The 13,586-nt window shown below is 44.2% G+C and overlaps 1 protein-coding gene across 1 annotated transcript in view; it reads right to left on the bottom strand.

Annotated features, from left to right (window-relative positions):
• LOC147252767 (atrial natriuretic peptide receptor 1-like) overlaps positions 1-12,441 on the bottom strand; it is a 60,958-nt gene extending 48,517 nt beyond the window's left edge. The window contains exons 1-2 of the mRNA XM_086217570.1: positions 11,875-12,441; positions 4,367-5,185 (exon numbers count right to left, since the gene is read on the bottom strand). Coding sequence (XP_086073696.1) covers positions 4,367-5,129 — 763 coding nt within the window. The 5' untranslated portion in view covers positions 5,130-5,185; positions 11,875-12,441. The remainder of the gene's footprint in view (positions 1-4,366; positions 5,186-11,874) is intronic.
• Positions 12,442-13,586: the final 1,145 nt, after the last annotated feature.

The following is a 13,586-nucleotide window of genomic DNA, read 5'->3' as shown; positions in this document are numbered from 1 at the left end:
ACAACAAACAAAGCTAGTTTATTTACTGATGTGGATTGAAGCAGATACGGTGAGATCAAGCCTGGCAGGTTTAGTGACTGAGCTGCTGGCTGAGAACCTCTTATCTCTAAGGGTCAGCTTTTCAGGAACTTACTGCCCTCTTTATTTATTTTGAACTTGAGTTCAGAGAGGAGCATGGGGCAGATCAGTTGATCACAATAAAATGGAAAACTATTTTACAAGTTTTAGGACACTAAAACAAACTATCTGCTTTATATTTCAAAATATAGCTGTTAAAAAAAGAAAAAAAAGAAGACCCTTTAGCCCAAAGTAATTTGAAAAGAATTTTTTTTTTTTTTAAATTAGCCAATAACAAATATTTCTGTACATTCTTTAAGGATTTCCATGAGAGAATATTCTGGGCAGTCCACCTTAAGTGAAAGTAAGTTGAGGTGAAAGTTGCTGCTCGCTCCATTAGCTAGCAAGACAAAGCAGCTTGATTTGAGTTCTGTATGCATGAAGTCAATAACTCATGTCCTTAACTGCACACATGCAGGTCGCATCATTTTCTGATGTATCTTGGTTTAAGTCCGGACAGCAACAGAAAGACCCCCTGTGCTTTGGGGAAATGTAGCATTAGCTTGCACGAGATGGTTGTAAAGAGTCACCTTTGGTTTGCTGTTGGATCTGTGAGTGTGAACAGCCATTTGACAGAGAACCAAACAGACAGAATGTGCATGTAGACCAATACAATTTCTCTGCAAAAGCAGATGACGGACACATTATAATCACTGGCAATTAGTACTGCACAACAGTAATGTATTCATGGGCAGCTCTCTGCATGTCAGGTCCACATGTTTACAACTCTTGTCATGGTTGCAGAGGACGCAGAAACACAGAAAACCCGACTATGAAAACACCAAACAACAGCGAAGATTTAGGAGGTCTTGTCTTGAATATGACGCATCTAAAGATGTAATGTCCTGCAGAGACTGACGCCAGTTTCCTCCATTACCTGCTGAAGAGTTTTTCACTTTAACAATTGCTTCAGGAAACACCACGTCACAGTTAATGTGGACAACAGTTGCAGTGCACAGCTGCAAACTTCGCTGTGACATCACCTGGAAACTCACCCATCAAATGGAGAGAGGACAGCAGGGAAAACCATGAAGCTCTTCAACACCTCACACCGTTCAGGGGGTAAGTAATCAATACAGTTGCTTCCCTGAGCTTTTAAATCGACACAGATGGAGGGCGAGAGGAGAGAGGGGCAGGAGGAACCTCAACAACTTGAAAGGTTTTTATTACAATGTTTGTTGCTTTGATATAAATTTAAATTTTTGCCATGAAAAAATTTAGAAGCTTTGTGGCCTGTTCCCCCAGTATGAAAAAAGAAAAAGAAAAATAATCCTATTATATTACCATTTGCCTTTCATACTCTTCATATCAGCGGTTTCCGCCATGATAAGAATCACAACGTGTGATTTAATGCAGGTAATTCAGGAGAACTGATTGTTAATTTGATTTACAGCGCAGCTGCACTTTGACCGTTCATCTCTTGTCCTGTTCTCATTCTGTCACGTTGCTGCAGCCAGAAGAGAAGACAAGCACAATGAAAGAATCACAAGAGAAGCTGCATGTTAGTCGAACAGAAGTGTACCTTCAGTTTCCATGAAGGAACCCTTCCTTCTACAATTAAATGACTGAAGACAAAAAGCAGTGGATAGTGAACAGCTGACACGGACTCAATTACAGAGAGAAAATTCATTGGGCATTGATTGATAATAAACACAACTAATTTGATCGAGAACCAGAAAACATCCCAGACATCTTGAGATCAATGTCAAGTGTTCTCACTGGGTTCTTATTGATAAAATATTATTCCAATATCAATAATGCAATGAGTTGTAAATGTTGAGGAAAACAAACTGAGCCGTTAACTGATTGAGAGTCCAGAATATTACTGGGATCAAAGATCAAATCAACTTACGATGATACCTTCACTTGCAAGGCTCAACAGTGAGGTTTCAGACAGGTTTGTGCCAATCATTAATCGGCGATCCGTAGACGACTAGATTCGCCAATTAACATTTAAAGGGAATCTACTTATTTAAAAAGGGTTCAACTATTCTCTACTATGTAAAATGGAACCAAACATTTGCTAAATATCTTGTGACAGCTGTTGTGCACTCGACCCATCCGTCGTAACCATCCGAGGTCGACTCGCTGGTTAGTCACTGGTACATCAACCTTGTTTTATGAAAAATGGGTTTTAATTCCGATCTCAAATGACAAGTTAGCTTGTAACGTCAGCATGGTCAGATGGTCATGAAGTGTAGTCATTTGAAAGGACATTTGATCAAAAACATCTTTGGCAATGGCTCATGGGGTGAGTAATTCCATAAAGGGATACTGCACCCAAAAAGTGCATTTTATTGGGCTGTCCCGAGTACAGGGGCAGCGTGGTTCAGAGGTAGAGTGCCTGTCTAGCACCCGGAGGGTCGCTGGTTCGATCCTCACTTCCCCCAGTGACCATGTCCAAGTGTCCTTGAGCAAGATACTGAGCCCCTTATAGCTCCTGATGGCCCTGCGACAAACTGGTGACCTGTCTAGGGTGCACCTCACCTCTCACCCAATGTCAGCTGGGATAGGCTCCACCCCCCATGACCCTAAACGGATAAGTGGTATAGAAAATGATGGATGGATGTCCTGAATACCTAACACAGGCAGAGCAAACTGGAAGGACCCGGGATGGCCTGGACTCATGCTGCCTTTATGTCCTATAGTAATTATGGTAAATACCAAAACCGACGTCAAGATTGTGCACGAACACCCACTCATGATGTAATTTCCACTGGAAAACTAGAAGATTTTTATGAGACGCGAGCTGCTGAGATGAGATCAACTTTGACCTTTCAACGTGGCAGAGAGCAACAAACGTACTGTGAATGGTTAGCATCGCATTCTTTTAAAAGTTCCCTGCTGATGTCATTTGGTTCGTCTGCAGCCTGTATAATGCTGTGGCAGAATGTTAATAACATCGCCATTTAAACTTTGTGTTGTTTTTTTAAAATATCGTACTGTTTGGTTTTACTTCCCAAGAGTCATGCTAGCTAGGAGTCAGTCAAGGATAGCCTCCAGTAGGGTACTGTGTGGTTGGAAGCAATTTTCTCACCTGAAACTGTGGGTCCGCCATGTTTCACTTCACGATGACAATAAAAGCACTTGAACACAATGCACTCGTAATTTCCACTTCACAAATGGAAAGGATCATCTTTCCTATACCACACGAAGGCAGCATCAAACCCAGGACTATGAGGTTGCAGTGCTAATCACTGTGTTACTGAGCCACCGTACCACCCCAATCACCACCACACACTAAGCTTGTGTTAACTACAGACCTAATGTCATGCATTTAACCACAAATGGCTTAGAGAAGAAGGACCTGGACATTCAACAATAACTTGTTTCCAGGATTGAGGAGTTTATCCTGCACCAAGCCATTCCAATCATCATCCCAACCCTGTTACAGGAGAAGCTCTCCCAGCTGAACATGCCTGACTCCACCTGCAGGTGGATTTCAGACTTCCTGTCTGACAGAAAGCAGTGTGTGAAGCTGGGAAAACACATCTCCGAGTCTCAGACCATCAGCACCGGATCCCCCCAGGGCTGCGTTCTTTCTCCTCTACTATTCTCCCTGTACACCAGCAGCTGCACCTCCAGTCACCCGTCTTTCAAGCTCCTGAAGTTTGCGGATGACACCACCCTCATCGGACTCATCTCTGATGGTGACGAGTCCTACAGGTGGGAGGTTGACCACCTGGTGACCTGGTGCAACCAGAGCAACCTAGAGCACAACAATCTAAAGACAGTGGAGATGGTTGTGGACTACAGGAAGAACTCAGCCTCACCTGCCCCCATCACCCTCTGTGACTCCACCATTGACACTGTGGAGTCTTTCCACTTTCTGGGAATCATCATGTCCCAGGACCTCACGTGGGAGCTGAACATCAGCTCCCTCATCAAGAAAGCACAGGAGAGGATGAACTTCCTACGGCAGCTGAACAAATTCAGTCTACCAAAGACAATGATGGTGCACTTCTACACAGCCATCACTGAGTCCATCCTCACCTCCTCCATCACCATCTGGTACGCTGCTAACAGAATTGTATATTTAACAGAAAGTTAACAGATTGTATATATTTATATTTTATATGCTTCTGCACTTTAAGAATTTAGTTTAGTTTAGTTAATTGGACTGCATGCACCAAAAGCACCACAACAAGTTCCTCGTATGTATAAAATCGTACTTGGCAATAAAGTCTTTTCTGATTCTGATTCTGATTCCACCACTAACAGATAAACAAACACTTAGCAAGCGACTCACCTCTGCCGTAATTTTGGATTTCAGAGAGAATCTGAGAGTAGTTGATGGGTGGCTTGTTCTCCTCAAACACTCTGTCCTCAATGCTGATGTTGATGCCCTTCAGCTCGGTGAACAAACCCTCCACCGCAAAGTAACATGGCCGATCATCCACCCTGTTGTCATTGAAAATAAGCATCACATGTTCACGCCAGCCAAAGTGCTCACAGATCCGCAGAGCAAACTTCCCCAGCTTCTTGTGGGTGGGGCCTGTATTGGTGATAGATGGGTAGATACCGCCATCAAAAGCCACGGCAGGGGCACCAGCCGTCACCATGGGGACATCCCAGTGGGTGGTGAAGAGACCAACAGGGGAGGAGGTGTAGGAGCAGCCAGGCCCTATGAAAGCCCACGGGTCATAGGCAAACTTGAGGTCCACAGCCATGAGCGGGGCCATGGACTCAGAGCATATACCATTACTGTTTTCGCTGTTCTTGAAGACATAAGTGAGGTGGTGGTTGGGGAGTAGGGTGGGTTCGGCATTGACAGTTTGGAAAGCCCGCTCTAGGGCAGGACCGACGCGGGGCCAAGCCCATGGGTAGTCTTTGTTGCTCTGTGGTAAGATGACAGCCAAGGTGATGTTCTGTTGTGGCTGGTGTTCATGATGCCCCTGAGTTTGATGCTTCAAGCTGCGGCGGTGTTGAGCTGATCGCCCAGAACCAGACTGTAGAACGAACAGGACTAGCAAAATCAGTAGCAGAGTGGTGCCCTCCTTCCAAAACGCCATCCTTCACCCAGCAGGTCGTCCGTTTCCACCTCAGCTGAACAAGGTCCCCCTGTGAACTGAATATAACATGTGGATGAAATCTTGACATTCTCCTTTTACTAAAGTCTGATAACATACGACTCTGGTTGTCAAATTCATGCAAAGCATTCTTTTCGCATCAGTCCTAAACGTTGTCTCAAGTAGAACCTGGATGCTTCAGGATGAGGGAAACACGTTGTCATCCTGTCATTTAAACTGTCAGAGACACAAGAAGGATCTTCGCTATTCACATAAGAATAATCGCCCTGGTAGCTCAGACTCAGCTGTGCTGACTGATGACCAGGTTTCCAACCACTGATGGAGCTCTTCCACAGGACATTGTAGCTGGGATAAAAAAAAAAATACACTTAATTAAGTACCTATATTAATCAAATAATTCATCCATAATTAATTATTCATGAATCAATTTAACCCTATACACTCACTTAAAGCACCTTATGAGTTTGCCTTCAACCCTTAAGGCTCAAGAATGATTCTCTTGCCCAAAGCATGCAGCCAACGAGGTGTTTAGTCAGTTCATCTATCTTGCTGTTCGCCACACTTCTTCCACATGCTATTTCTTTGTGCAAATAAGTCACAAAATAATACTGTCTTATCCATGCTGTGTGTCTTGTTTTCATGGTGGATTTGGAGGGAAGTGCTTGCAGGGACTTCCACTGCAGATATTAATGATATGCAAATTGAATCATGCATCCATGATATTAAAAGTTTGATTTGAAAAGAGAGGCACACAAAAGAGTTGTAAACCTGTTAATAAGTTCTCATATTTCAGAAAGAAGTCCCCTCCTGTCAAGAGTCAGTGACCTGAAATCAGGTGTGTGGTTCCCAGCAGCGGGTGGCCCGGTGGAGCAGTGGTCCTCCCTGTGGCCCCCAGCAAGAAGGTTGTGGGTGGGGCCCCGGCTGCAGCACGGGGTCTTTCTGGGTGAGACTGCATGTTCTCCCTGTTCCTGCTGGGTTCTCTCTGGTACTCCAGCTTCCTCCCACAGTCCAAAGACAGGATAAGATAAGGATAAGAGGTAGAAAATGGATGGATGGTTCCCAGCAGCTGGAGATATTGGCAGGTTCAGTTCTACATCAGATCCACCAGTAAACACCAGACTGATGGATGGTGGAGGTTCAGTTCTACATCAGATCCACCAGTAAACACCAGACTGATGGATGGTGGAGGTTCAGGTCTACATCAGATCCACCAGTAAACACCAGACTGATGGATGGTGGAGGTTCAGGTCTACATCAGATCCACCAGTAAACACCAGACTGATGGATGGTGGAGGTTCAGTTCTACATCAGATCCACCAGTAAACACCAGACTGATGGATGGTGGAGGTTCAGTTCTACATCAGATCCACCAGTAAACACCAGACTGATGGATGGTGGAGGTTCAGTTCTACATCAGATCCACCAGTAAACACCAGACTGATGGATGGTGGAGGTTCAGTTCTACATCAGATCCACCAGTAAACACCAGACTGATGGATGGTGGAGGTTCAGGTCTACATCAGATCCACCAGTAAACACCAGACTGATGGATGGTGGAGGTTCAGTTCTACATCAGATCCACCAGTAAACACCAGACTGATGGATGGTGGAGGTTCAGTTCTACATCAGATCCACCAGTAAACACCAGACTGATGGATGGTGGAGGTTCAGTTCTACATCAGATCCACCAGTAAACACCAGACTGATGGATGGTGGAGGTTCAGTTCTACATCAGATCCACCAGTAAACACCAGACTGATGGATGGTGGAGGTTCAGTTCTACATCAGATCCACCAGTAAACACCAGACTGGTGGATGGTGGAGGTTCAGTTCTACATCAGATCCACCAGTAAACACCAGACTGGTGGATGGTGGAGGTTCAGTTCTACATCAGATCCACCAGTAAACACCAGACTGATGGATGGTGGAGGTTCAGTTCTACATCAGATCCACCAGTAAACACCAGACTGATGGATGGTGGAGGTTCAGTTCTACATCAGATCCACCAGTAAACACCAGACTGGTGGATGGTGGAGGTTCAGGTCTACATCAGATCCACCAGTAAACACCAGACTGATGGATGGTTGAGGTTCAGTTCTACATCAGATCCACCAGTAAACACCAGACCGTGGATGTTGGAGGTTCAGTTCTACATCAGATCCACCAGTAAACACCAGACCGGTGGACGGTGGAGGTTCAGTTCTACATCAGATCCACCAGTAAACACCAGACCGGTGGATGGTGGAGGTTCAGTTCTACATCAGATCCACCAGTAAACACCAGACCGGTGGATGGTGGAGGTTCAGTTCTACATCAGATCCACCAGTAAACACCAGACTGGTGGATGGTGGAGGTTCAGTTCTACATCAGATCCACCAGTAAACACCAGACCGGTGGATGGTGGAGGTTCAGTTCTACATCAGATCCACCAGTAAACACCAGACCGGTGGATGGTGGAGGTTCAGTTCTACTTTCCAATGAAATTAAGAAAGTCGTCAATTGAAGTGAAAACCTGGATTCAACATGAGACTATGAAACGGATGCAAATTAAGGGCCAAAGGCAGGAAGTTTTTCTATCACCTGATGAGTTCTAATACCAGAGGACTACAAACCCTTTTTTCCAGAGAGACCTACCCTTATTCTACCAATTAGCAGCCTGACACAACCAGACAGATGTAAGTGTACAGGCAAACCAGGGATTCTGATTGTATTTGTGCATTGCTATCACTAGACCTTAAGTCCTATCTGTGTTCATCGTCCCATCCACCCATCCATCCATCCATCGTCCCATCCATCCATCCATCCATCGTCCCATCCATCCATCCATCCACCCATCCAGGCTCAGTCGTGGAGGGGCCAAACATGAGAGAACATTGTGTACCACCTCTGATCACCAGGGACTCCATCAAGAACGAGTGAGGACACCGATTCACTTGTCCACAAACTTTTGTACTGTTTGGGAAAATAGAAGTGTATGTTCACATATCTAAGGGACCGCAAGGATGGAGCACTGGTGGGTGGTGTCTGGCCAATTGTGGTAGGGCTGTCTGAGCCAAACATAGCAGCATGGATATTTTGTCCCAGTATGCCAGCTGGCAGGGAATGTTCCCACATTAACAAGTTCTAATGATAAAAAAGAAAAGTTCTTAATGTAACATTTAAAGAACGTTTTAAAGATGTTAATAAGTTCAAATACTGTTCCTTTACATGTTTACGAAGATAAAACATTGTAACTGCACCATTTTGAGGACATTTCTGGGATGTTGTTCAATATTTAATACAGGAAAATTAGGATATAATCTGTTGCCTTAACTAATGTTTAAGAAAGTCTTTTTTCTCAGGTTTTGAGAATGCTATCTTAAGAAGTATGCTCTGGGACACATTAAATACTTCTCACCAAAACATTAACAGAACTTTTTACAGCAGCACACATTCTCAGATTTGAAGAACAAAATATTCTAGTTGGGATACTTGCAGCTATCGGCTCTGCGATGGAGACATTGTTTATGACTGTGCATGTTAGCGGCTGTTGATAGTTTACGTTTAGTTCAACTTTTGAGAGTAATTATTTGGGTTGGCACAATTAATCAATAGTTGAACGTAAATCAGTGCACGGGGAACAAAAAAAGGACCTATTTTCACTCACTCACTTTCACTATATCATTTGCACACATCCATAATCAATGAGATATATATATATATATATATATATATATATATATATATATATATATATATATATATACATTTTTGGTCTAAGGTCATTATCAGGCTAAAAAAACCAATTGATTATATTCTAGTTTGAATGACATGGTGGATCAAAAGAAAAAAAACAGTGTTAGAATGTTAATATATGGTTCACCTCAAACTTCCTCAAACGTAACAGTGATAAAACAGAAGTAGTCCTCATTTCCTCCAAATCCACACTCAACAAGCATCCCAGTTTCACCCTCACCATTGACAACCCCTCTGTTTCCCCTTCCCCTCAGGTTAAGAGTCTGGGTGTCGTCCTCGACTCCACCTTATCATTCCATACCCACATCAACAACACCATCCGGTCCGCCTACTTCCACCTCCGGAATATCAACCGTCTCCGCCCATCTCTCACTCCCAACAGCGCTGCAATCCTGGTCCACTCTCTCGTCACCTCCCGTCTGGATTATTGTAACTCACTTCTTTTTGGTCTCCCACACAAACTCCTCCATCAGCTTCAATTGGTCCAGAACGCAGCTGCCGAATCATCACCAGAACCCCTGTCATCAGTCACATCACCCCCGTTCTACATCAACTCCACTGGCTTCCCATTAAACACCGCATTGACGACAAGATCCTCCTCCATACATTCAAAACCATCCATAACCTCGCGCCTTCATACCTGTCAGACCTTCTCCACACCAACATTCCCACCCGGTCTCTCAGGTCTTCCTCCTCCATCAGCCTCAATGTCCCCTACTTCCGTCTGACCTCCATGGGGGCTAGAGCCTTCAGTTGCTCTGCCCCTCGCCTCTGGAACTCCCTCCCTCCTGACATCAGAAACACTGACTCCATTGACACCTTCAAAAATCATCTCAAAACTCACCTTTTTAGACAGGCGTATGGCTGAATGCCCTCTCCTGTGCTCTGCTAGAGACTTGTGTTGTTGTTCTTTTAAATTGTGCATGTTTTATTTATTTATTTATCTATTTTAAACTGTTGTACGGCAACCTTGAGTGCCTTGAAAGGCGCCTTATAAATAAAATGTATTATTATTATTATTATTATTATTTATTAACAAATTAAAATGTTAAATGTTGGAGCAGAAAATAGTTCACATTCATCATTCTTAGTGACTCAGAAATTGTCTTTATACATCCATATTTTGTCAAAGGACATTAAGTGACAGAGTAGCTACAGGTTACAAGCTGATGTTAGCTCAATGAGCTAGCTAGCTAACACAGCTAGTGAGCTAACTGATGCTTTATAGCTAAAGTAGCCAAAATAGTCATGTTCAGGGTTTCTCACGTATTCATTAATTTGTGGCACACCGCCTTAGTGTAAACACAGTCTGCCACGTATTGATTTCCTATTTTTGGATCATGTTGTCTTTTAAGACAGAGCGCCTGTTAGTGAATAGCATGGCGTTACCTACTCCTATACAGAAGCTAGCAATGGGCTTTTAGTCCGTTGGTAAAACCCACAAAGAGGAGGAGCCTCTTGAAGGCTGTTCAGGTCACTTGGCTTAAAAGCAGTCGCTGCCGCCGTCTGAGGAGGCGGTGATGCAGGGAGGTTTATCCACTACTACATGTCTACTGTCTAAAATCTCTGTATGTTAGCATGCATTAGTTGGATCATAAAATAATTCCAGTCATGTGACCATCAGCACAATCAAGATGTCACTGTGGAAAAACCTCTACATCAGTCACACTGTCTGTTGTGACAGAATCAGGTTTCATGATATAATTAAAATACTATTGTGGACACTGAACTGTGACCACTCTGTGGAAATGTCTGAGATTCAGTGGTCGACTAACAGGCAACCAGGTAAGAGAGCGAGGTCAAAATGACATTACCTGGGCAGTTTGCTAACAGCAGCCGATATTAAATCAGGATAATGTAATAAATCAATATGGATCCATTTGTTCCTTTCATTAGATTATAAAATCTCTGTGTGGTTGTTTACATTTGACTTTTGGTTGAGAGATAAAGAGAGAGAGAGAGAGAGATGTATTCATTTACTTAAATTCATTTTTATGACAACTCTAAAAGGTTATCAGATCATGTCACCTTCTAGTCAAAGAAAATACACTTGGGTGTGATGTTAATTGATCAATACAATGCAAGACGGTTGTCACTAAGGAGCTGCAGCAGGAGCCTGAGGAACCAGACCAGAACGTGGAACAAGACCTGAGGTTTTCCATGTGTGGGTGCAGGAACAGGGAGAACATGCAGACTCCACCCAGAAAGACCCCGTGCTGCAACCGGGGCTCCACCCACAACCTTCTTGCTGGGGGCCACAGTGAGGACCACTGCTCCACCGGGCCGCCATCATCACCATTATATATGACGCAATTATATTTCTAATTTTCTGTCGTGATATTTTTTCAGTGTAAAAATCATGTTCTTTATTTAATGCTTGAGTGTTCAAAGAGCATAAAAATAATATTAAAATATAAATATTTATTTGTGACGATAAGATGAATCCCCCCCATTCAGATGGCACAAATCAAAAAGTGGCCTCAACATTGTGTCCAAGAGATGTAAATTGTTTGTACAATTTTATTAATGCATGAAAAATAATATGCAACTAATCAAAGAGTGGGAATTCGTTTTTTGTTTAATCATTTTTGTAGCTACAAACTAACAAATTGTGGAAACGAGTAACAGCTTGTGGCCACACATGACTTGACCCCCCTCCCCACCCCAGTTCATGGAGAAGTATTAATTTGCTGAAGTCCTCCTATCAACTGGTGGTTGGTGGAGGAGGCGACTGAGCAGGGTGCAGTCACGTTTCGACCCAAGAATCTCCAGCATTGGATCCAATAAACTGCTAGACATTTGTGACAAAGACATGCGTTCAGGCACTCACCTTCCAGTCAGAGAGCACAGCCTCAGCATGAAGGAGCGAAGTGTTAGCACTTATAATTAGCACTTGATTAGCACTTGTAGTTAGCACTTGATTAGCACTTAGCACTTCAGCGGTTAAAGCATCAATTAACCCTTTAAACCCAGTGGTGTAAAAGTCTTGTACCTTAGCGTCTGTCCGGTTTCCTCTTCATGTTGTTTTTTTCTCCAAGATGTGTTACATGTGACAGCTAACCTGCAAGCGGCTAGCTAACTGCCCATGCCCGCGAAAACCTGACGGGCGCGTGCCTCCTCGGCCGGGCGGGTGAGCCGCGCGTGGACCGGTGTCGCTATGGCAGCAGCCCACCAAAGCTGCGCCGCTCCGGATGGAGAGAAATGTCAACAACAAATAGAAAAAGAGAGAGAAAGAAGGAAAAACTCGTTGATTGTAATCAGTTTAAAGTCTTGGTGGATGTGGGCAGCCCACGTCAGCTGGAGGACGCGGAGTCGGGGAGTTTCAAGCGTCTCTGAAATGACAGAGAGATACAGAGTCCACAGAAGAAGACAACTTCACCTGTGGACGAACACGAAGCCCCGGCCGGGGCAGGACAGCTGCCCGCCAATCATCAATACGTCCGGCTGCCTATTCGTCCCACAGGTGGACGTGAACAGATCCTCCACTCGGCTGGTCCGAGTCACGGGAGTCCGTGTAGGTCCGCCGCCGCTGCCGGAGCGAGTGAGGGAGGGAGTGAGAGACGGCTGCAGGAGGGAGGAAGAGAGGAGGCAGGGGGAGGAGAGGGAGGGAGGCAGGGAGGAGGAGAGGGAGGGAACAGGAAATGAAAAAGACGGGAAAGGTGGAGAAGAAGTCAGTGGAGAGGTGTAGGAAGCCGTGGAAAGTCCCAGCTCATCAGACACACCAGGGGTTCTCAACGTGGGGTCTGGAGACCAGCTGGGGACCCTTGGAGGTCCACCTAAGGAAAGCTTCTAACACCGATCAGGACAATTGAAAATATTTCTTTGCAACAAAGATTTACCAGAAAATGTGTTTAATAATGATACAAATGTGTATTGGCCAGGCATTTGATTATAAACAGAATATTAAAAAAATACATGGCATTTTATTTGATGTGCTTTGCTTTTGTTGCTTCGAATATTCAGTGGTTTCTTGACATTTTCATGATACTTCATTCAAAACATCCTGACTAAACTTCTGCCAATAACTGATACAAGTATTCAACTCCTGACCTGGAGGAACTTTCACCACACACTTACAAATGAACATTTTGCCTCCCAAAAAGAAGAATAGAAGGTGCATTTTTAACTGCGTACACCGCAGCTGTGGCCCTTTTTATGTGTTGGAGGTTTTCAGCTTCAGACTTGAATGTGATGGAGCCGCAGGAGAAGGACTCGTCCTGACCGTCGATCAAACAAACAACGGAACACAAACCTAAAAGAGAGCGGAAACGACTCGTTCAGATCGGAGGCAACGACTTAAATGTACTTTCATCTGGAGACATAAAATTCATTGAGAATCAGAAAACTTTATTTATCCCCATGGGGGGCGTTATTATTATTATTACTATTATTATTATTATCATCATCATCATCATTATTGTTATTATTATTATTATGGAGTCTCCATGTTCTCCCTGTTCCTGCTGGGTTCTCTCTGGTACTCCAGCTTCCTCCACAGTCCAAAGACATCAAGAGGGACCAGGTTAATCCAGACTCTAAATTGACCGTAGGCGTGGCTGGGAGAGCCAATGGTTGTCTGTCTCTATGTGTTGGCCCTGCCATGGGCTGGTGACCTGTCTAGGGTGAACCCCGCCTCTCGCCCGTAGATGCTGGGATAGGCTCCACCCCCCCGCGACCCTTAATAGAAAGGAATAAGTGGAAGAC

The sequence above is a fragment of the Aulostomus chinensis genome, chromosome 11 (genome assembly GCF_037954235.1).
Source record: "Aulostomus chinensis isolate RoL2024-O1b breed Wild chromosome 11, RoL_Achi_v1.0, whole genome shotgun sequence".
NCBI classification, from domain to species: Eukaryota; Metazoa; Chordata; class Actinopteri; order Syngnathiformes; family Aulostomidae; genus Aulostomus; species Aulostomus chinensis.
Note: the sequence above shows the minus strand (reverse complement) of the source record. Positions and strands in the feature narration are given on the sequence as shown.